Genomic DNA, 19,676 nt, shown 5'->3' with positions numbered 1-19,676 from the left:
CCGGTGCAGCTTATTATAGGGCTCTCTGGGAAAGACACAAGCACACAAATCGCCATCTTTGTAGCTGACATAATCCCACCAGGACAGGCACTGTTCTCTTGAGCTACAGGTTTTGAGTCCTCGGTCAAAAAGCCTTGGAGGAAAGTTGGAGTGTCCCTCAACGATTCAATTTTCAAGGTGAGGAAACTCGCACGAGGGTCTTTGGGAAACGCCCAGGGACCAGAATAGAGACAAACGAGAAAATGTGTGAATGCAAAGCCTCCAGTGTGCCAACTTCACAGTTTGAAAAGAAAGGTTCCGATAGTGATTTGGGAGTGTTTTATTTTTATTTTATTTTTTTGGTCGCTGCCCCCCCAAAAAAGTGGCAAAGAAGGAAGGAAGGGAAAGAGATGGAGGGATGGAGGGAAGGAAAAAGAAAAGGAAGAAGAAAAAGGAGGGGGAAGAGAGGAATGCTGGTGGATCTCTTGTTCCCTCAAGTCCTTTGGATCAAGTCTCGGCAAATTCATGCTGAAAAAGGGAGGGGGGATTTAAAAAGAGAGGAGGGGGGGAGGGAAAGACCCCTGGCCTTCCCAACCGCATTAAAACACCTTGTCGCTCTAAACTGGAAAGATCTCCAGGAATTTGAAACACAGCGTGAAAAACATTCATTTTTCCATTAAAAACAACCCCATCGGCCAGCTCCAAATCTAAAAAATAAATCCTCCCTTTTTTTTTTCTCTCTCCCTGGCTTCTGCAGAAAATAAAAATTGAAAAACGAGAGAGAGAGAGAGAGAAGAAGAAGAAAAAAAAAATCACAGGAAAGGTGGGGTGGCGGTTTCCGGCAAGACGAAGGTCTTCTCCTCCTGGGGTTTGCAGATCCAGCTCCCGTAGCCCATTTCTTGCAAACCCCTAAAGAACTGCTGCTTGGCACTCTGGTAGGGGACGGCCGAGTCTTTGGCCTCTGAGTAGACGGTGAAGTTCTGGAGATCTTCCCGACCCATCTTGGCACAAAGCAGCCGGAAGAGGACAAAGAGACTCTGCTTGGAGACGCGCGACATGTCCATCTTGGGCCTGAGGAAGAGGAAGGATTGCTTATCCCAAACAATTCAGAAAGAAAATAATAATATTTTTTTTTTAAAAAAATGGAGTATCCGCTGAACACCTTCGGCACTGACAACTTCACGGTTGGTCAATTGCACAAGGCAGCTTGACTCAGAACAGCTTAAATCCTAGAGTTATACTTTTAATATGATTAAACATCAACATCTGCCCATCCCAGGCCCTCGGGAAAGACCTCATTAAGTGGACAAAAATGCCCAATCCAGTCTAAACATCTGGCTGACACTGCCACAAATCGTAATAATTATGGGGGAATTGTTTATAAATTCAGAACAGAACTCTGGTCTTTGCTGAAGAAGGAGACAAGAGGAGAGAGAACGTAGAATAATCCACCCAATCAAAGTACTCCAGGATCTCTGCAGATCCAAAAAAAATATCTTGATCCTGAATGGGTTCACTTCGGTCTTACCCATCCACTTTGCCTTTTGTGCCGTCCAGGACTTCGACGTTGCTGCTATCCGGGAGGCACCAGTTGATGCTCGATTCCTTGGTCTTCCCCGTCTGCCTTGCGGAGTCATAGACGCTCACCCGGCCAACCTGCAAGGCCAAACAGGAGGGGGCTGAATTTCTTTGCCAGACCCTGAGCCGCGAGCAGCCATTGCTCAAGCCTGCAGTGTCCCAATTAAAGGTAAAGGTAAAGGTTCCCCCGCACACGCGTGCTAGTCGTTTCCGACTCTAGGGGCCGGTGCTCATCTCCGTTTCAAAGCCGAAGAGCCAGCGCTTGTCCAAGGATGTCTCCGTGGTCATGTGGCCGGCATGACTAGACGCCAAAGGCGCAAGGAACGCTGTTACCTTCCCACCGTGGTGGTCCCTATTTTTCTACTTGCATTTTTACGTGCTTTCGAACTGCTAGGTTGGCAGAAGCTGGGACGAGTAACAGGTGCTCACTCTGTTACGTGGCGCTTGGGATTCGACCCACCAAACTGCTGACCTTCTGATCAACAAGCTCAGCGTCCTAACCCACTGAGCCATCCCTCCCGTACAGAACCGCGGGATGATCCTGTCGTGGCTCAAACGCTGAAACAGCTACAGAAAGGCGTCTGTGCTCAGCTTTGGTTGACCAGACTTGGCAAGCAGGGAGCTAAAAGTGGTGTGTTGCTGCTTCCCTCGAGGGCAAAAGTCAGCCTACGGGCCATCCTCATTTAGCGACAGCCTTGCATGTAACGACGGGGATAAAGATGTAACTTTGCAACGTTCACACAGGCTTCTTTACGGGTCTCTCCAGCCAACGAAGTAGGATCGTAAGCACAGTCACGGTTTCATTCAGAGACCGAGTCGTCCATCCCAATTGCGGTCACTGAATGAGGATGATCTGTATAGCTTAGAGATCTCTGTATAGCCTGGCGCTTCTCTGTTAAATGGATCAGAGAGTGAGTTCGATGCAAGGCATACCTCGGGGTGATTGACCAAATACGGTGCGGGAAGTCTTGTTTCGAACGCGTTGCCGTCTCTGGACATCCGGCAGCAAATGGCCCGGGTCAAGTGACCTTGGCTGTACAAGTAGCCTGCAACAGGGAGAAAGGGCAAAGGGGGTTTAAGGGAAGGATTGTAAGGAGTGCCGTCTCATCCACCTTCTGTTTTATCTTGTTTAGAAAGCATCCCGTCTTGAAACAACTCCGAAACAGGGCAACGGGGTATACCTTTAAGGAATAATAACAAAACCTGAGGACAATACGAAGAAAATAAGAAATAGATGGATATTGGGAGCTGAACTATATATGTTACCAAGTGCTCACGTTTTGATATGATTCATTAAATTTATACCTTATATAAATTTATGCTAGAAAGCAGAAAACGGTGAGTTCTAGTCCCATTTAAGGCATGAAACCCAGCTGGATGACTCTGGGCCAATCACCAGGAGACTGGAAGTTCTAGTCCCAGGTTAGCCAAGAAAGCCAGCTGGATGAGTTTGGACCAAACAACAGGAGATGGTGAGTTCTTGTCCCGCCTTAGGCATGAAAGCCGTCTGGGTGACTTTGGGCCCCTCACCAGGCGACAGTGAGTTCTAGTCCCTCTTTAAGCACGACTTGGGCTTGGGCTTACCGAGTGTGACGGAGCGAAGGTAGACCGGCTGTAAGAAGTGTGACAACAAGGCGCCTTGCAAGCCGAGCACGTTCCAGCGCAGGATTTTGTCGCTGCAGGACATGGTGCGCAGGCGTTCGCCGTGCTGGATGCCGTCCCAGGTTGGCACGATGTCGCTTGACTCCACTGGGATGGTGCCCTCTCCTGTGGATAAATCCAAAGGAGCCAAATTAAAAAGCCAGCTGGATGCACTTGAAAGTCAGCTGGGTGACTCTGGGCCAAACACTAGGAGATGGTGAGTTCTAGTCCTGCCTTAGCCGTTAAAGCTGGCTAGGTGACTTTGAGGGATACCAATCAATAAAACAATATTTTTTTTAAAAAAAACAACAACCCAATCCTCAATTCTCTGGGTAGCTGATCCTCTTCGACCCTTTTACTCAAAGTTCCCCTCTGCATAATTCACCCCCCACTTGCCAATGAATCAAGAGATGGGAGACTGACGGCTGTGCCTGTCATTTTTTGGAAACATGAGGACTAGAAGCGTGGCGCTTCGGCCACACACCAACGAGCCCAGACCCCAGGATTTCGAGAGAAGTCTCTCAATGGTGAGATTCGGCAATTACCGTTTTCCACCTTGGTGCGTAGTTTTCCCTGCTTGGGGTTCTCGAACAGGGGCTGGTGCTGATCCTCCCCGGCTGGGATGGCCTGCTCACTGCAGGATTTGTCGAAGAGAGCGCCATCCCCACAAGGCGCCGTGCTGGAGAACAAATACACAAACGCACACACAATACGCACACACACACAAACACCAGGCAATGAGGCTGAATCCTAGCCCAGTTTAAAGTTCCCCAACTTAACGCCAGCAAACCAAGTTTAAGGAGACCCCCCCATTTCTCTTATGTCTCCCACTTCCCACAGATAGTCCTTGAGATATGACCGTGCGGGGAATCTGCCCACTATGGTCATCTGGACGGGACAGTTGTAAAAAGCGGCTGCTGATTTTACAGCTTTTTTCGCAGTGGCCGTTGAGTGATTGTCACGGTCGTTAAGCAAACCGACGGTGACCGAGTCATGTGTCCGTGGGATACTGCAGATGGCCTTTAAGGTGCCCGAAGGAGGCAAAAGCCCCCCCCCCTTTTTCAGGTTAGTCCTAAATTTACCCTCAACCTGGCGGGTCCAGGTGAAAGGGGGGGGAACGTCACTACAACTCACCTGATGTACAGGTGAAAGCTGACGTCGTCTTTGATCTTTAGTTTGCCGTCTTCCGTCGGCTGAAAGATGCTCTGTTCCGGCGCCGAGGGGTCAAACTCCATCAGCTGGTTGTACAGAAACCTGAAATGGAGGAGGCGGCGAAAGGCAACGCTGCCAGGATTCGAATACAGCTCCCACTATCCCCAGCCACCCTTCCCACCAGCCTATGGGGCTTCCCAGCCGCCACCACCTGCCTCTCTTCACCTGATGAACCCCCGTCTGGAAATGATCTCCGCGTGGCAGTCGTTCACCGTCTCCCCCTTCAAGCTCAGCTCCTCCCCTTTCACGCAGCGGTTCCCTGGCGGGGGAAGGAGAGGAGACTTTAAATTTCCTTCCTTCCTTCTTCCCTCCCTCCCTCCCTTCTTTCCTCCCTCCCATTCCCTCTTCCTTCCTTCCTTCCTCCTCCCTCCCATTCCCCCTTCCTTCCCTCCCATCTGCCTTCCCCATTTCACCCCTCCCCGTCTCCCTGCCTCCCTTACCTGTCCCGATGCTGACCACGACCCCCAGCCCCTCCTGCCCCCTCCTCATGATGATGGCGGCCAGGATCTTGCGTCCCAGCAGGCTGTGCTGGATGCGGGCGGTCAGAGCGTTGAAGCGCTGGTGGCTAAGCATGGCGATCTGGTCGTGGAGGGTGCTCCCACTGACCGGCAGCTGCAAGCGGGAGGAGGAGGGTCAGCTATGCCCTGACAGGCCGGGCCAGGGGGGGTGTCTCCGGTCCCCTTGGGGCAGGAGGAGAATGCAGACCAAAAGCACGGGGTGGGGTAAGGAGGGGGGACCTCGATACGGTAGTCCTTGACTTACAACGGGTCATTGGAAATCTATTGTATTCTATTCTTATTCTATTCTTATTCTTATTCTTATTCTATTCCTATTCCATTCCATTCCATTCCATTCTATTCTATTCCATATATTCTATTCTATTCTTTATTTCTATTCTGTTCTATTCTATTCTTTTTTCTTTTATTTCTATTCTATAATTTTTCTATTATTCATTTTTGTTTTATTCTGTTCTATAATTTTTTCTATTCTATTCTATTCTAGCCTTATTTCTATTCTAGTCTTATTTCTATTCAGTTCTGTTCTATTCTACTCTACTCTACTCCTCTATCCTATTCTATTCGTAAAATAAAATATAAAATAATAAAGCAAGGCCGGTCACGTGGAGGCCTGGACGGGTGACCGTGACGATTTACGACGGACATTTCGCTTATAAGTCAAGGACCGCCTGGTACGACCAAATCATGCAATTGGTCAAGCAAACCGGCCGGAGGGCGTCCAGATCACGAACCGGGTCGCAAGGAAGCAGATCTGGAGGGGGAGGGGCTACAAGGGGCCTGACCTCGGTGACGCCCGGCCCTTCGGCCGTGTGCTCGGCCTTCTCGTTCTCCCCAATCAGGACCCGGAGCGCCGCGTCAGCTGCTTCCTGCTTGCCCTGCTTCTTGCTGTGCGCCGTGACGGACGGGAACCAGCGCCCGCCCACTTTCGCCTGGAAGACGAACCTGCCGGAGAGAATCGGCGGGAGATGTCTCGGGTCCTGGCACCAGAAAAGTTCCATTGTCCTCGATTTACAACAGTTCATTTCGTCACCGTTCAAAGTTACGACGGCACTTTGTCACGTTTACGACCGTCGTCGTGGTCACACGATCAATATTCAGAGGCGTGGCAGCTGACTCGTATTTGTGACAGTCACAGTGCCCCGGGGTCACGCGGTCCCCTTTGGCGACCTTAAAGGGCAATGGGGAAGCCGGGTTCCCTTAAAGACCGTTGTGACTAAGTTAACAAATGCGGAGATTCACTTAAGTGGGGCGAAACTCACTTAACGAGTGTTCCGCTGCCACGATTCCTTTAAGGGCAGCAAGGAAGGCCATCAAATGGGGCGAAACTCAACCGGTGTCTCGCTTAGTGGCAGAAGCCTTGGGCTCAGATGTGGTTGTAAGTCGAAGACCAGCTGTATTTTGCCCAGGATGGTGCACTGCAGCCCGTCCACTTACTTGGGGTCGTGAGGAGGGCCGGTCTGATCGATCAGCTTGAATTCGGCCGCGAAGCCGTTGGCCCGGGCGTACTCCAGAAGGCCGCTGACCGGATTCGAATTCAGGTACTTGATCAGCTCGCCAACCCCCTTGGCGCTGACCGTCTTGGACTCCTCCGGATTGGCCAGCTGGCCCCCTTGCAAGTCCAGTGGGGGCTCGGAGGGGGCTTCCGCCTAGAAGTCCAAGAAACAAAAGGTAACGGAGCAGGCAGAGGAAGGTTGGGGAGGGGAGGGAAAACGGGGAAGGGCTTACCTGCTCGGGCGACACGGTGGTTTGGCCCGTCAGCCCCTTCATGGCGGCCTCGGCGGCCATTTGCTTTGCCCCCTTCTTGCTGTTCGAGACTACGCTGGGGAAGATCTGCTCGCCCACCTTGACGCAGTATTGAAACCTGAGCAGACGCCGAGGGAACAATCAGCGTTTAATCTGGGTGCAACTCAAGCGGAGCAGACGCCGGAGGAGTAATCCCTCTTTAATTCGGGTGCAATTCAACAAACGTGGCAAGGAAAGTGGCAAAATAGGGCGAAACTCACTAACCCAAGCGTCTCCCTTAGCCACAGAAAACCCTGGGCTTGTTAAGTCGAGGACTGGCTGTAGTAGCAAACCCTCTTCTGAAGTGGTACATAGGGTTTCCTGCCCGAGCAGGGGGTTGGACTAGATGACCTCCGAAGTTCCTTCCAATAATATCATCACCGGCTTACTTGGGGACATGAGGCGGTCCTTCCTGACAGAGGAGCTTGAATTCGCACACGCTCCCCATCTTTTGGGCATATTCCATCAAGGCGCTGATGGGGTTCTTCCCACACAGGTGGCTGAGCTGTGGGGCGGTGGGCTCAGGCTCTGTCTGTTCAGGCTGGAGAGCAAGAAGGGAGAAATAATAATAATAATAAACCCCCCACCCCCTCTAGCACTGATGATGTTCCCTAGTTGGGTCGTGAAACGTCCGCAAGGAAACCACCCAGCTCAGAGAGCACCAGGGACCCCACAGTCCTCCTCCTCCTCCTCCTCCTCCTCACCTTCTCCCCTTCTCCGGGGGAACTGTCCTCGTACAGCGACGTCTCGGGCCCCGCGCTGTCTTCTCCCTCATGCTGGGCTTCATGGAGAAGAATTTTCATAGCAATGGCAGCTGCTTCTTGCTTGGCTAGCTTTTTGCTGCCCGCTTCGGCTGGAGGGAACCGGCGGGTGTCGATCTTGACTTGGAATTTAAACCTTGATGGAAGACAGAGAGGAGGGAGGGGGAGAGGGAGAATGATAGAAAGAGAATGAGAAAAGAAAATGAGATAGAGAGAGCAAGAATGAAAGAATGAGAAAGAAAAAAAAACATGAGAGAAAGAACGATAACTTTACTGCCACTTTGAATGCAGACTAATTGCCATACGTGAAAACGAAATTTCATTGCATGCAGCTCTCCAGGACTTGCCACCTCCAATGTACACCACATAAATACGGCAATAATAAATACAGAATTATGCATATACCCCACGTGTATTGTGGGACACAAACGACGCAGAGCGCGAATGAGAAGTGAAGGGAACAAGGAAGCAAAGGAAAGAACGAGAAAGGAAGAGAATGAGAGACAGAAAAGGATGAGAAAGGAAACGAGAGAGAGAGAGCAAGAGTGAGAGAATAAAAGAATAGGAGAAAAAGAAAGCGAAGGAAAGAAGGAGACAGAAAGAGAATGAAAGAAAAAAAATGTGAGGAAGAAAGGGAATGAGAGAGAATGAAAGAGGGAGAGAGAAAGCGTGTGAGAGAAAAACAGCAATGAAAAACTAAAATTAAGGAGAATTTGGTTTTTAGGGCCAGGCTATATCACGTTTCATACATATTTTAACATGACCGGGGTGGGGGGGAATTGTATTAGATGACCTCAAAGCTCCCTTCCAGCTCTGTGATTCTGTAATCCCAGATCAATTAACCAGTGGAACAGCTTGCCTCCAGAATTTGTGGGTTTTAAAGAAGAGATTGGACAACCATTTGTCCGGAATGTATAGGCAGAGGTGGGATTCAGCCGGTTCGTACCGCTTCGGCAGAACCGGTAGCTAATTTTTTTCTTCCAGAACGAACTTCCGGAAACGGCATCCACAGAGAGAACCGGTTATTCACCTATTTGACTCCCGCCACTGGTTACAAGGCTTCCTGCCTGAGCAGGGGGCTGGACTAGAAGACCTCTTGAGGTCCCTTCCAACTCTTTGCTATTCCGCTCTTTTTTTTTCCCTTCCTTCTTTCCTCCCTCCCTCCATCACAACCATTGGTCTGGAACGGCATAGGGCCTTCTGCTTATGCAGGGGGTTGGACTAGATGACCTCCGGGGGTCACTCCCCGTCCTCTCTAATTCTGTTTTTGAAACCAACCCAAAGCAACCACGACTTGGGATGACTGAGAATCTCCCGAGACTCGCTGGGGGACATTCTCCCCCTCCTCCAACCCACCCCCCCGCCCCAAGGAGGTCTCCTACCGTGGCTCGTGGGACGGCCCACTCTGCTTCAGCAAGACAAACTCACAACGCTGGTACATGTACTGTGTGTATTCGATCAGGCCGCTGACGGGATTCTTATTCTGGCAGGCCATGAGCTTCTCCAAGGGGGTGCACTGGAAGGCTGTGTCGAACTGGCCGGCGTAGCTGGGCGAAAGGGGGGACTCCATGATGCACCTGGACTCGTCCTGGCAGCTGATGGCGTTCATGTCCTCGGGGATGTCGTCGCTGGCCCAGCTGCTGTTCTCCAAGTGGTCGTAGAAGCGGTGGTACCTGGGACGCTTACGAGAGGGACTCCCCCATGTAGGGCGCCGGAAGCTGGGCTCTGTCGGCTCGGCTGCCTGCTGCCCGTTCTCGATCTTCTTCTCCTCCTCGTTGTCCGGCAGCGGAGGTGGAGGTGGTGGTGGTGGAGGAGGAGGAGGAGAAGGGTGAGGGGAGGGCAAGGGGGCAGGGGCCTCGGGTTCGAGGCATGGAGCTGGGGGCTCGGACTCCGGCTCCGACGGGACCATCTGCCGGACCTCTTCGGCTTTCATCTTGACCTGCATCCGTTTCCGCTTGTTGTCCGTCAGGGACCACTTGGGAGGGTTGGCGTTCTCCTTGTGCACCTCGCCCAGCTTCTCCAGGGCCAGAAGGGCAGCGTTGACCTCCCTGGCCTTGCTCAGGCCAATGTTCTTGGCCAGGTTGTGGGCGGTGGAGTCCACCACCCCAAACAGGAAGCCACAGATCTTCTCCTTGACTTCAGCCATGTCAGGGCAAGCGACGGAGGTGTCCTCCTGATCCGAAGCAGAACTTCCTTCTTCTCCGATCCCCAGGTCCAGAAGGAGGCTGCGGTCCTCCCCAATGGATGGACGTCCCTCCCGGCTTGCTTCCGAGGAGTCGCGCCGGTCCACTAACCTCCACAGTGGCGGAGTGGTCGCCGACCGGCTCAGCTGCCCTTGGCGAAGAAGCTGGTAGAGATGACGGTTGACCACTTTCTTCTGGAGGCGCAGCCGGTGGGCGAGATGGTAAGCGGATAGGGTCTGCCCAGTTCTGAGATCGCTCAAGATCGCCAGAAGATTCTGCTCGACGTTTTGCTTGCTCAGGGTCAGCCTCTGAAATTTGGAGACCAGCTGGTCAGCTCCACCCTTGGGACAATCGGTGGAGTGGCTTGGATTAGGGCGTAACGGCTGCTCCCGCCCCTCGGGGACACCCTTCTTACAGGCCTGTCTTCTAGCTGGGTCTCTGTAGTTGGACCATAAATTGAAATGGGCTGAGGGTGGAAAGGATGTTGGTGGATCCTGGGAGCCCTGCGCGCCAGGCTTCCAGAACGGAGCTTCGGAAAGTTCTCCTTGCAGGAAGAGGATCTGCTCCCGATGAAAATCCACCAACCTAGCGGATCTGGGCGAGGACTGATCTGAAGCTGTTTGGCCAGCAGCGAGGCTGCTCATAGCACGCTGGTGCGAAAGAGGAGCCGGGGTGAAGACATTGTCAGCAGATGTCACAGAACCTGGCAAAGAGGCAAGAAGGCACGTTTCAAACCAGCGTGCAAGTAGAGAAGAACTTCCCACTTCCCTTCGGGTTGCCCCGTCAGCTTCATGGAGAGGAAAAAAAATAAAAAGCCCTCGAGTTTGCCAGCCTTCCAAAACGACTTGAAGGCCCATAATCCACCCATCCAGACCTCAAGCACCCTGCCAGGTCCAGCGCCAAGCTGGATCACTGCCCGCTTTCTTTGGACCCAAGAGAAACTATTTTAGGATTGTCTAGAAGAATCCAGGGATTCGTTAAGCCGTCTCCAAACACAGCCGGCTTTGCTCCTTCGTTTAAAATAAATAAATACCCTAATTTTCTGGATTTGAGCTTCCCAAACCTTTCCTTCGTCCCTTTGTGCATTGCAAATATTTGTGGTTTTTTTTAAAGAATTGTCTTCCTAGCTTGGTCCGAGGTTTTTAGCATCAGCCCTTTCTTTTGGCAAAAGTTTAGGGATGAACGGAGGAACAATAGTTTTGTTTCCCAAAGGGAATAAGGTGACGTTTGCTCACCTGGAAGTAAATTTCTTTGGAAAAGGCTGGCTTATGGCTCAAACTGGCATTCCAGCTTGCGTTGTGCCAGGTTGAATCTAAGGCTAATCTGATCTAACCGCTCTGTACAGATAATTAAAAGAACTATTAATATGCCTCTGACATACTGCCCTACGCCTGGCTAATTTAACCACTGTTTGTGGATTTTTGACACAAAAAGTTTAGTTCACACATGTTGATCTGTACAAGCAGGCTGGGACATCATTTTAAACCAAATCAAAAACACTTGGCATAATTTAAAAAAAAAACCCTCAGCCTACGTTCGTCGCCGTCTTTTCTTTCTCAACCCCTGTAAAATTAGATATACCAAAAGAAACAGCAAAAAAAAAACTATTTGACAGATGCACAGAGACATTTTTATGGAACGTTCCTAACAGCTTCTAAATACCTACTTATTCAGGGAAATAATTCTTAACCCTCTCTCACCTCCCTTTGCAATTCTCAACCATGCCTCTCCCCTCTTTAATCGAAACCTTAACAGGGGTGTGTGTGTGTGTGTGTGTGTGTGTGTTTATGTGTCTGTGTGCATGCATGCATGCAAACCCATGCCAGGTGAAGAGCAGCGTAAAAAAAAAAATCAAATTGCAATGTAAAAATCCAGGAAACCGAGAACAGAAGTTTACAGACCTAGCTGCAGACTCAGAAAATCTTCTTTTTTTTTTTTCAAATCCTGGCAATCTTTTTCATTTTTTAAAGGACAGACCTGGAATAAAGTGGAAGAGCCTGCCTCCAGAGGCGATGAATGCTCCAACACTGGAAGTGTTTAAGAAGAGACGGGACAGCCATCTGTCTGAAATGGTATAGGGTTTCCTGCCTGAGCAAGGGGTTGGACTAGATGACCGCCAAGGCCCCTTCCAACTTTACTATTATGATTGTGATTAAAAATGGACCCACCCACCCCCTTGCGTGGAGATTTCAAACCCCAGGCACCAGGATTAAATCGCGGCAAACCGGTGAAAGTTTTCCAATTATTAGGACCCTGAAACGGATCGTATTCAGACGCGCTTCTCGGTTCCCCATCAAACTCATTCCCTTATCTTTCAAACTCTATAAACTGCCCTAAAAAGAGCCTTCACACCTCCTTTCTTTTTTGGGGGGTCAAGGAACACATTCTTCCCTCGCTTATTATCATGTTGGAATGCCATTCTGGCTCACACGCTACAAGATTTACTCCCGGGTAAAACGGACAGACGGGTGGGTGTAACTGCCCTCTCCGGACAGCTCACCGAGTTTTCCCAAGTCTCCAAAGCAGGGGTCTTCAAACTCGGCCCTTTTATGACTCATGGACTTCAACTCCCAGAATTCCTCAACCAGGCATGCTGCCTGAGGAATTCTGGGAGCTGAAGTCCATGAGTCATAAAAGGGCTGAGTTTGAAGACCCCTGCTCCAAAGTGAAGTGTCCCTCGGTCAAGTCTTGAGTATTTACCACGCAGAGTGGTTTCCCCCCCCCCCAGCTAGCTGGGTCTGTTTACCCCTCATCTTGGGAAGAGTTGTAAAAAGAAAAGAAAAAAAGAAAAAAGAAAAAGAAGGGGGGGGGGTGTCTTTACCCAGAGAGGCAGGGACATGGAAAAAGGGGGTCTGAAGCGGGCAGAGATCGAAACTCAATAAATAAACTTACCACTCGGCTTTTTCCTCTGAGGACCTCTGTGCATTGCATCAATCTTGCAAAAGGCCCAGACAAAACCTTCCTGTTCCCACGGCAGGGAAGGGACTGATATGCGTGGGTGTGCATGAACACAACAAACCCACGGCTTGCAAAAAAGCCTGCTAGGCACGGGGAGGAGAGGAGAGGGTTTGCCCGCAAGGGGACAAGCTTAGCCAGGTGAGAATCAGGGGCTAGGGTGAAAAGAACCGCCCTCGACGGGTCAGGAGAAGCAAAAAAAGAAAGAAAGAAAGAAAGAAAGAAAGAAAAGTTTAAGTTTCACTTTCTATTCTCCTCCTCCTGGCCCTTTTCCCCCAGAGGGAGGGGCTTGTGGCTAGAAAAAGGAAGCACCGCCCTCTTTGAAAATGAAAAATTTCAGTTCCCTTTCATCATCTTTCCTGGGCAGGGCTACCGGCCAGATACCTGGTTCTCTCCCCCCCCCTCCCCATCTTAAAAAAAAGCAAATTTCTTAAGCCTGGTCAGCTTTGGATGGTGGGTGGAGAATCTTATGTTCATGGATTTAAGATTTTTTAAAAAAGGAAGTTATATTCTTGGATTTAGGATTTAAAAAGACGAGGTTATGTTCTTGGATTTAGAATAAAAAAGTAATTTATATTCTTGGGTTTAGGATAAAAAAAATGTTATATTCCTGTATTTAGGATTTTAAACTCTTAAGTTATATTCTTGGATTTAGGATAAAAAAATAATAATTTATATTCTTGGATTTAGGATTTTAAAAAACCTACATTATATTCTTGGGTTTAGAATAAGAAAAAGTTATATTCCTGTATTTTGGATTTTAAGAACTTAAGTTGTATTCTTGGATTTAGGATAAAAAAAATAAGTTACATTCTTGGATTTAGGATTTTAAAAAACTAAGTTATATTCTTGGATTTAGAATAAAAAACTTAAGTTATATTCTTGGACTTGGGATAAAAAAAAATAAATTATAGGTTTTAGGATAAAAAAAAATTCAGTTATATTCTTGGATTTAGGGGAAAAAAATTAAATCACATTCTTGGATTCAGGATTTTAAAAAAACAACACGAAAGTACCTTCTTCTCGGATTCGGCCCTTCTGAAATGCAGAAAACCCTAGTGGACATTCAGGGCCTTTATCTAACCCCATCCTCACCAAACCTCTAAACACAGACCATAATCTCAAGATCGCAGCCTCCAGGCGCCGAGAGGCTCAAACTGATCAGGAGATTTTTATCGCGACCCCTCAGGGACGGGCTGTAAACAGGAGTACGTAAGCTTTTGTTCCCGGTGTTGGTTGACAAGTTCAAATAACACGCGCTCACCTTTCCCCGGTGGAAAAGGAGACGTGTGACAGATAAGCCAAGATCTCGCCCGCCTTGCGTAAGCCACAACCAAGCCCGACCACCTCACTTCAGGCCATCCACAAGTCAGTCTACCTGGGCAGGTGAGTGTCAAGGTGTTGGAGCGAGGATATTTAGGGTTACGTCCACTCTCAGCCACGGAAAACTTCCAGAAGCTTGTAGGGTGGCTAACTTTCCTGGCTCACGAATTTTATCCAAAGGCGGCAGCTTTGCGAAAAGTTGATCTCGGAAAAGGCTGAACGGAGTTAGGAGGAACCTCTGAGGTCTTCTAGTCCAGCCCCGCCGCAGGCTCACAATCTTTTGCTACCACAAATTAACGCAATTCTTTTCCTGCAATATTTATCATGGGGGGAGGGGGGTGTCTTTGGGTGAATCGCTCTCAGCCCGAGCTACCTTACAGGGTCGTCGTTGCAAAGAAAATAGGAAGACACTGCTGTGCGATTCGAAAGCAAGAGGGAGGTTTCGACAAGACAAGTCAAAAAGCCAGCTTGGGTTGGTTAAGACACTAGGCTAAAAAACTAGGCGACTGTGAGTTCTAGTCCTGCCTTAGGGATTGGCTTGGTGACTCAACCACTGCCTACAACTACTATGCAGGTCGTTCCTGATTTGTAACGATTCATTTAGTGACCATTCAAAGTTACGACGTTCCTCCACACCTACAACCGATCGCCCCGATCACATGATCCAAAGTTAGAGGCTTGGCAACTGACTCATGTTTACGACAGTCGCAGCATTCCCCCCCGGGTGTCCCGCGATCCCCTTTTGTGACCTTCTGATGAGCAAAATCAATGGGGAGGCTGGATTCACTTAACAACGGTGGCCAGAAAGGTGGTTAAAAACAGGGGGCAAAACTCACTTCACAATTGTCTCACTTAGCGTCAGAAATTTGGGGCTCAATCGCACTCGTAAGTTGGGGACCGCCTGTGCTAGCCAGTGACTTTCACAAAGATGCAACTATACGGACAAGCCTGCTTGTTCCTTTTCTCTCTCATCTCCGGCCTGGCACACATGCGCACAAACACTCCACCCCCACCCACAAGAAGCACACTCATAAACCTCCCAGCTACGGTTCACTGCACCTGTCTTAACAGGGCCAATTGAGAACACCTTCCGTGCTTGCTCTAAGTTGGCTGGTTATTTGAGTCAGGGAGATGAAATTTCATTAGAGGTACAGTTAACACGCTGCCTTCTTTGGGGTGGCCAGGCCCCGAGGGGGGGGGGGGAAGTAACGAACTGGGAAGGAAATTATTCATGGCCCTTCCATACTTTTGTTCCATACAATATTAACCTTGTGAACTCTAAAGCTTCCTCCTTCCGTTACGTGTTCGAGATGGACAGTGATTAATAATTATATGTTACTCATATGTAACGTTGTAGGTCTATACACGTTCTGTATATGGTAGTTTTAAATGTGTGTTATGTACGTGTACGCTTTGAGAGCAAGCAACTAAATTTCATTTTTAATATGTGCCATTGTGCCTACAGTAAAAAATGACAATAAAGGATATCTATCTATCTATCTATCTATCTATCTATCTATCTATCTATCTATCTATCTATCTATCTATCTACCTACCTACCTACCTACCTATCATATTTTGGCATTGGGGAGTCATCGCCAAGGCCAAATGTGCCATTTTCTTATCAAAGGAAAAAGATCTTCTTTCATCTTTAAGACGAATTCTAAAATTCCTTCTAAAACCTCGTAGTTGAAGAAGCATATTGTTACTTGGATTTCCATTCACACACCCTAAACTGTACCTCCAATGACTTAATTAGGAATAAAATGAGATTTAAAAGGACACAACGGTGCTCAAACATCCATTCAGCCTGTCTGTATCAAATGCCTTGGCCAGTACATTTTAGCACAGTAGCAAAGGGTCAGACTAGAAGACCTCCAGGTTCCCTTCCAGCTCTATAATTCCATAAAAACCAAGCACATAAATCTATGAACTGCATGGAGTTGCACTGAGCAAGGGGTCAGACTATAAGACCTCCAGGTTCCCTTCCAGCCCTATAATTCTATAAAAACCAAGCACATAAATCTATGAACTGCATGGAGTTGCACTGAGCAAGGGGTCAGACTAGAAGACCTCCAGGTTCCCTTCCAGCCTTATAATTCTATAAAAACCAAGCACATAAATCTATGAACTGCATGGAGTTGCACTGAGCAAGGGGTCAGACTATAAGACCTCCAGGTTCCCTTCCAGCTCTATAATTCTGTAAAAACCAAGCACATAAATCTATGAACTGCATGGAGTTGCACTGAGCAAGGAAGGGGTCAGACTAGAAGACCTCCAGGTTCCCTTCCAGCCCTATAATTCTATAAAAACCAAGGACATAAATCTATGAACTGCATGGAGTTGCACTGAGCAAGGGGTCAGACTAGAAGACCTCCAGGTTCCCTTCCAGCCCTACAATTCTATAAAAACCAAGCACATAAATCTATGAACTGCATGGAGTTGCACTGAGCAAGGGGTCAGACTATAAGACCTCCAGGTTCCCTTCCAGCTCTATAATTCCATAAAAACCAAGCACATAAATCTATGAACTGCATGGAGTTGCACTGAGCAAGGGGTCAGACTAGAAGACCTCCAGGTTCCCTTCCAGCCCTATAATTCTATAAAAACCTAGCACATAAATCTATGAACTGCATGGAGTTGCACTGAGCAAGGGGTCAGACTATAAGACCTCCAGGTTCCCTTCCAGCTCTATAATTCCATAAAAACCAAGCACACAAATCTATGAACTGCATATAGTTGCACTGAGCAAGGAAGGGGTCAGACTAGAAGACCTCCAGGTTCCCTTCCAGCCCTATAAATTCTACAACCATCAAGCACATGGATTTATGAACCGGTTGCATCGCATTGCACGGCGTTGCATTGCCCTCTCCTAGGCCAGGCTGAGCCGGGCAGACTCCCCCAGGCCCTGCTGCAGCTTCCCGCCCCTCCCAGGCGGGCCTTTGCGCTCGGAGCCCCTACCCCGATGGGCCCCGGCCCGGCCCCAGCCTTACCTCCCTCCCCTTTCGGCGCTTCGCCTGGCGCCGCCGAAAGAAGCCGCCTCTATTGTGCGGGACCAACGCCGGCGAGCAGCGATGACGCCATCAGAGCGCGGCCAGCGCCTTGCCCGGGCAGGCTGTCGATCCCGGCGGCGCCATCTTTGAAGAGGGCAAAAACTGGTATCTTCCCGCTTCCAAAGAGACGCAATGATCTTTGAAAGGTGGATTTGCACAAGGCGTCGGTTTGCCCCGCACTTTGCGCCTTTCTGACGCTGCTGGACGACAGTCTCCAGCACCCACCGCTGGACGGGGGATGATGGTGGCGGTAGTCTCCCCTTTTTTTAAAAAAAAAAAAAAGATTCAACTAATCCCATTTTCTCTTCTGCAGAGAAGAGCAGTCCTATGCATGATGAAATTCGAAATTGACAGCTATTGTGTAAGTGTGTGTGTGTTGCTGCTGCCCGGGATCCTACACTATCCTCCTTCCAAAGATGCCAGAAAGCAAGGGGGAGACCCAAGGGTGGTGCAGTCTTAAGCCCAACCGACCTCGCAGGGCTGTTGTTGGGGAAAGCAACATGAAGGAAAGGGAGATCAAAGCCTAAGAAAGGATCTTTGGATTTGGATGGCTTGAGTAAATCGGCTTCCCCTCCCTCCCTCTCGGCTCCTGCAATGCCCCAACGTGGGACTGCTGCTCCCGAGCGCTGCCCACCTTCCCCTCCCTCCAATATGCATGCAATGGGACCCCCATTTGCATCGATGCGACCCCTCCCCATCCTTTTCAGCGCCGCCCCCAACCTCGCCCCCTCCCCTTTGCAAGAGCTGGTTGGCAACCCTCACCCCAGCCAGCAGGCAGGCTGCGGAGGATGGGAGCAGGGGCGCCCGCCTCTTGAGGGCGCCAGGTTGGGGAAGGGCAGCTGGAGGGGGGCGGGCGCATCCCCGCCTCTTCGCCCGCCGCGCGCTTGCAAGGCTTGCGGGACGCAGAACGGCGGGCGGCGCCGACGCGCATGCGCGAGAGGCGCAGGCCGCGCCGAGCCCATCGGAGCGAAGAGGGACCCGAACGGGAATTTCAGGGAGGGCTACTGCGCACGCGCAACGCGGCCCGGCGACTCGCCTTCCCGGCACGGCGCATGCGTGACTCGCGGCAACGCGTTCCCGCTCAATCCGCCTCGCCTTTCCCGTCCGCCTTTCCTCCCGTCGCCGCCCCGGTTTCCCCGCCGCCCTAACGGCCCCCAACGGGGCCGTCTTACCTCTCCCGCCCGGAGCAAGTCCCGGTTGGAGACGGCAGTCGAAGGGCGGCCGCCCGCTTTCTCTTTATTTCCTCAAGCCCGCCGTGCCTGGGGCGCAGAGTGATGGCGTCACGCGCGGCGCGCGAGCCTCCTCGTCCTTCCCGCTCTGACGTCACGGGGCGTGGCGCTTCGCCACGGCTACCGCAGAGCGCTGTAGCGCCGCCTCCGCTGGCCGAGCCAGGCCTGAAATGGAGCCTCCAGGCTTAAGAGCAGTCTATCGCAGACCGGCGGGAAAAGAGGCGTTTTTAAAAAAAAAAAAACCGGCGGTGGTCCACTGACACATCTGGGGTCTAGAGAACGTGGACTACAAGATCCATCCCCCACTACCCAGGCTGGTTTTAGCTCTGGAGAGGGGGGGGACATGCTGGGTGTTGTAGTCCAAAAGAGAGAAGCAGCCCAGTGGCTTGGATGGGGTTGAGAGGAGGGAGCAAATTGAATTGGAATTGAATTGAATTGTAAGCAGAGTCACTTTGCCCAATAAAGGGCTAAATACAGTTTAACAGGTTGGCAGGGGGTGATGGGAATTGCAGTCCCACAGCTGTCACGACCACATTGATAGATGATAGGGCTACCACCTCCCAGACATGATTCAGGGTGGCTCATAATGGTAATATAATAGTAATAAATATAAAAAGAGCATGCACTGAGAATTCTAATTTTAGCTTTAATCTTAATTTTAACGGGTTTTATTTATGCAGGGACGAATATAATTTTTTTTAATCTGTTTTTAACTTTTGTATCTTTGTTTTTTAATTACCCTGTAAACCGCCCTGAGTCCTTCGGGGAAAGGGCGGTACATAAATGTAATAAAATAAAATAAATAAAATATAAAAAATAGCGTCAAAAGCAAGATCTTGAATTCACTGATGAGCTAGGGATGATGTTCACTGTAGTCCAGCTGCCAAAAACCAACACACGCACCCCAAATTGAATCACCCATTTGGAACGCATCCTTTTTAACGCATTGTTCCACTTGAAACAAACTGGGTTTAATCCCACCCACCCTTCCTTTAAATTCCTCCTGGGTTGCTCGTGGTTGAATGCGGAGGCAAAGCCTTCCCCTCTGATCTAACCGTGAGAAGGAGGGGGGGAGAGAATTTCCCAAGGGCTTAATTCGCCCCTTCCCCATTCATTTCTGCTCATTTTCTTCCTAACCTTGACAGTAACTTAATCCGATTAGCGTAAAAATGCCTGGCCTCAAACAGATGGGGGGGTTTGTCGGCTCATTTTCCTGTAAATAACTGTAATTTGCCATCTGGCGCTTAATCCAAAGGCTGATTGTGGCTTGTTGCTTCTCTCTAAGGCTAATGCCTTCTCACAAACACATAATCATGGCTTAAGTCCCATTTCTGTTGACTTGGATCCTTTGTAGCCTGTCTGGGCAGCCTGCGACCCACTGTGAGGATGCTGTGATGGTCGTTAAGTGTGAATCCCGGTTGTAAGCCACTTTTTCACACCCGTTGTAACTTCCGCCGCTAAA

The 19,676-nt window shown here is 49.8% G+C and overlaps 1 protein-coding gene across 3 annotated transcripts; it reads right to left on the bottom strand.

The window, feature by feature from the left end:
- Positions 1-303: 303 nt before the first annotated feature.
- ADAR (adenosine deaminase RNA specific) lies at positions 304-18,291 on the bottom strand. Of its 3 annotated transcripts, none has more exons than XM_083374483.1 (15): positions 18,158-18,291; positions 8,854-10,357; positions 7,415-7,607; positions 7,100-7,251; positions 6,654-6,789; positions 6,363-6,574; positions 5,711-5,870; positions 4,851-5,022; positions 4,576-4,669; positions 4,333-4,452; positions 3,744-3,877; positions 3,142-3,324; positions 2,491-2,603; positions 1,508-1,635; positions 304-1,050 (listed from the first exon to the last, which is right to left on the bottom strand). In XM_083374483.1, exons 2-15 carry the CDS (start codon positions 10,296-10,298, stop codon positions 792-794), a joined length of 3,501 nt encoding a protein of 1,166 aa, XP_083230609.1. In that variant the 5' UTR covers positions 10,299-10,357; positions 18,158-18,291; the 3' UTR covers positions 304-791. The 3 variants fall into 3 exon arrangements, with proteins under 3 accessions (XP_083230609.1, XP_083230607.1, XP_083230608.1); XM_083374481.1 differs by lacking the exon at positions 18,158-18,291 and adding an exon at positions 17,748-17,974; XM_083374482.1 differs by lacking the exon at positions 18,158-18,291 and adding an exon at positions 12,547-12,736.
- Positions 18,292-19,676: the final 1,385 nt, after the last annotated feature.

This window comes from Vipera ursinii (assembly GCF_947247035.1).
Source record: "Vipera ursinii genome assembly, chromosome: 15".
Taxonomy (NCBI): Eukaryota; Metazoa; Chordata; class Lepidosauria; order Squamata; family Viperidae; genus Vipera; species Vipera ursinii.
The sequence above is the reverse complement of the archived record's forward strand: the minus strand, read 5'-3'. Positions and strand labels throughout refer to the sequence as shown.

Bases quoted from the DNA above. Each gene is read 5' to 3' on its own strand.
- ADAR (XM_083374481.1), bottom strand. From the start codon at position 17,916: ATGCGCGTCGGCGCCGCCCGCCGTTCTGCGTCCCGCAAGCCTTGCAAG. The intron at 6,575-6,653 runs GTAAGCCCTTCC...TTGGACTTCTAG, and splicing joins CCACCGTGTCGCCCGAGCAG to GCGGAAGCCCCCTCCGAGCC. The intron at 1,636-2,490 runs GTATGCCTTGCA...TTGGCCTTGCAG, and splicing joins ATTTGGTCAATCACCCCGAG to GTTGGCCGGGTGAGCGTCTA.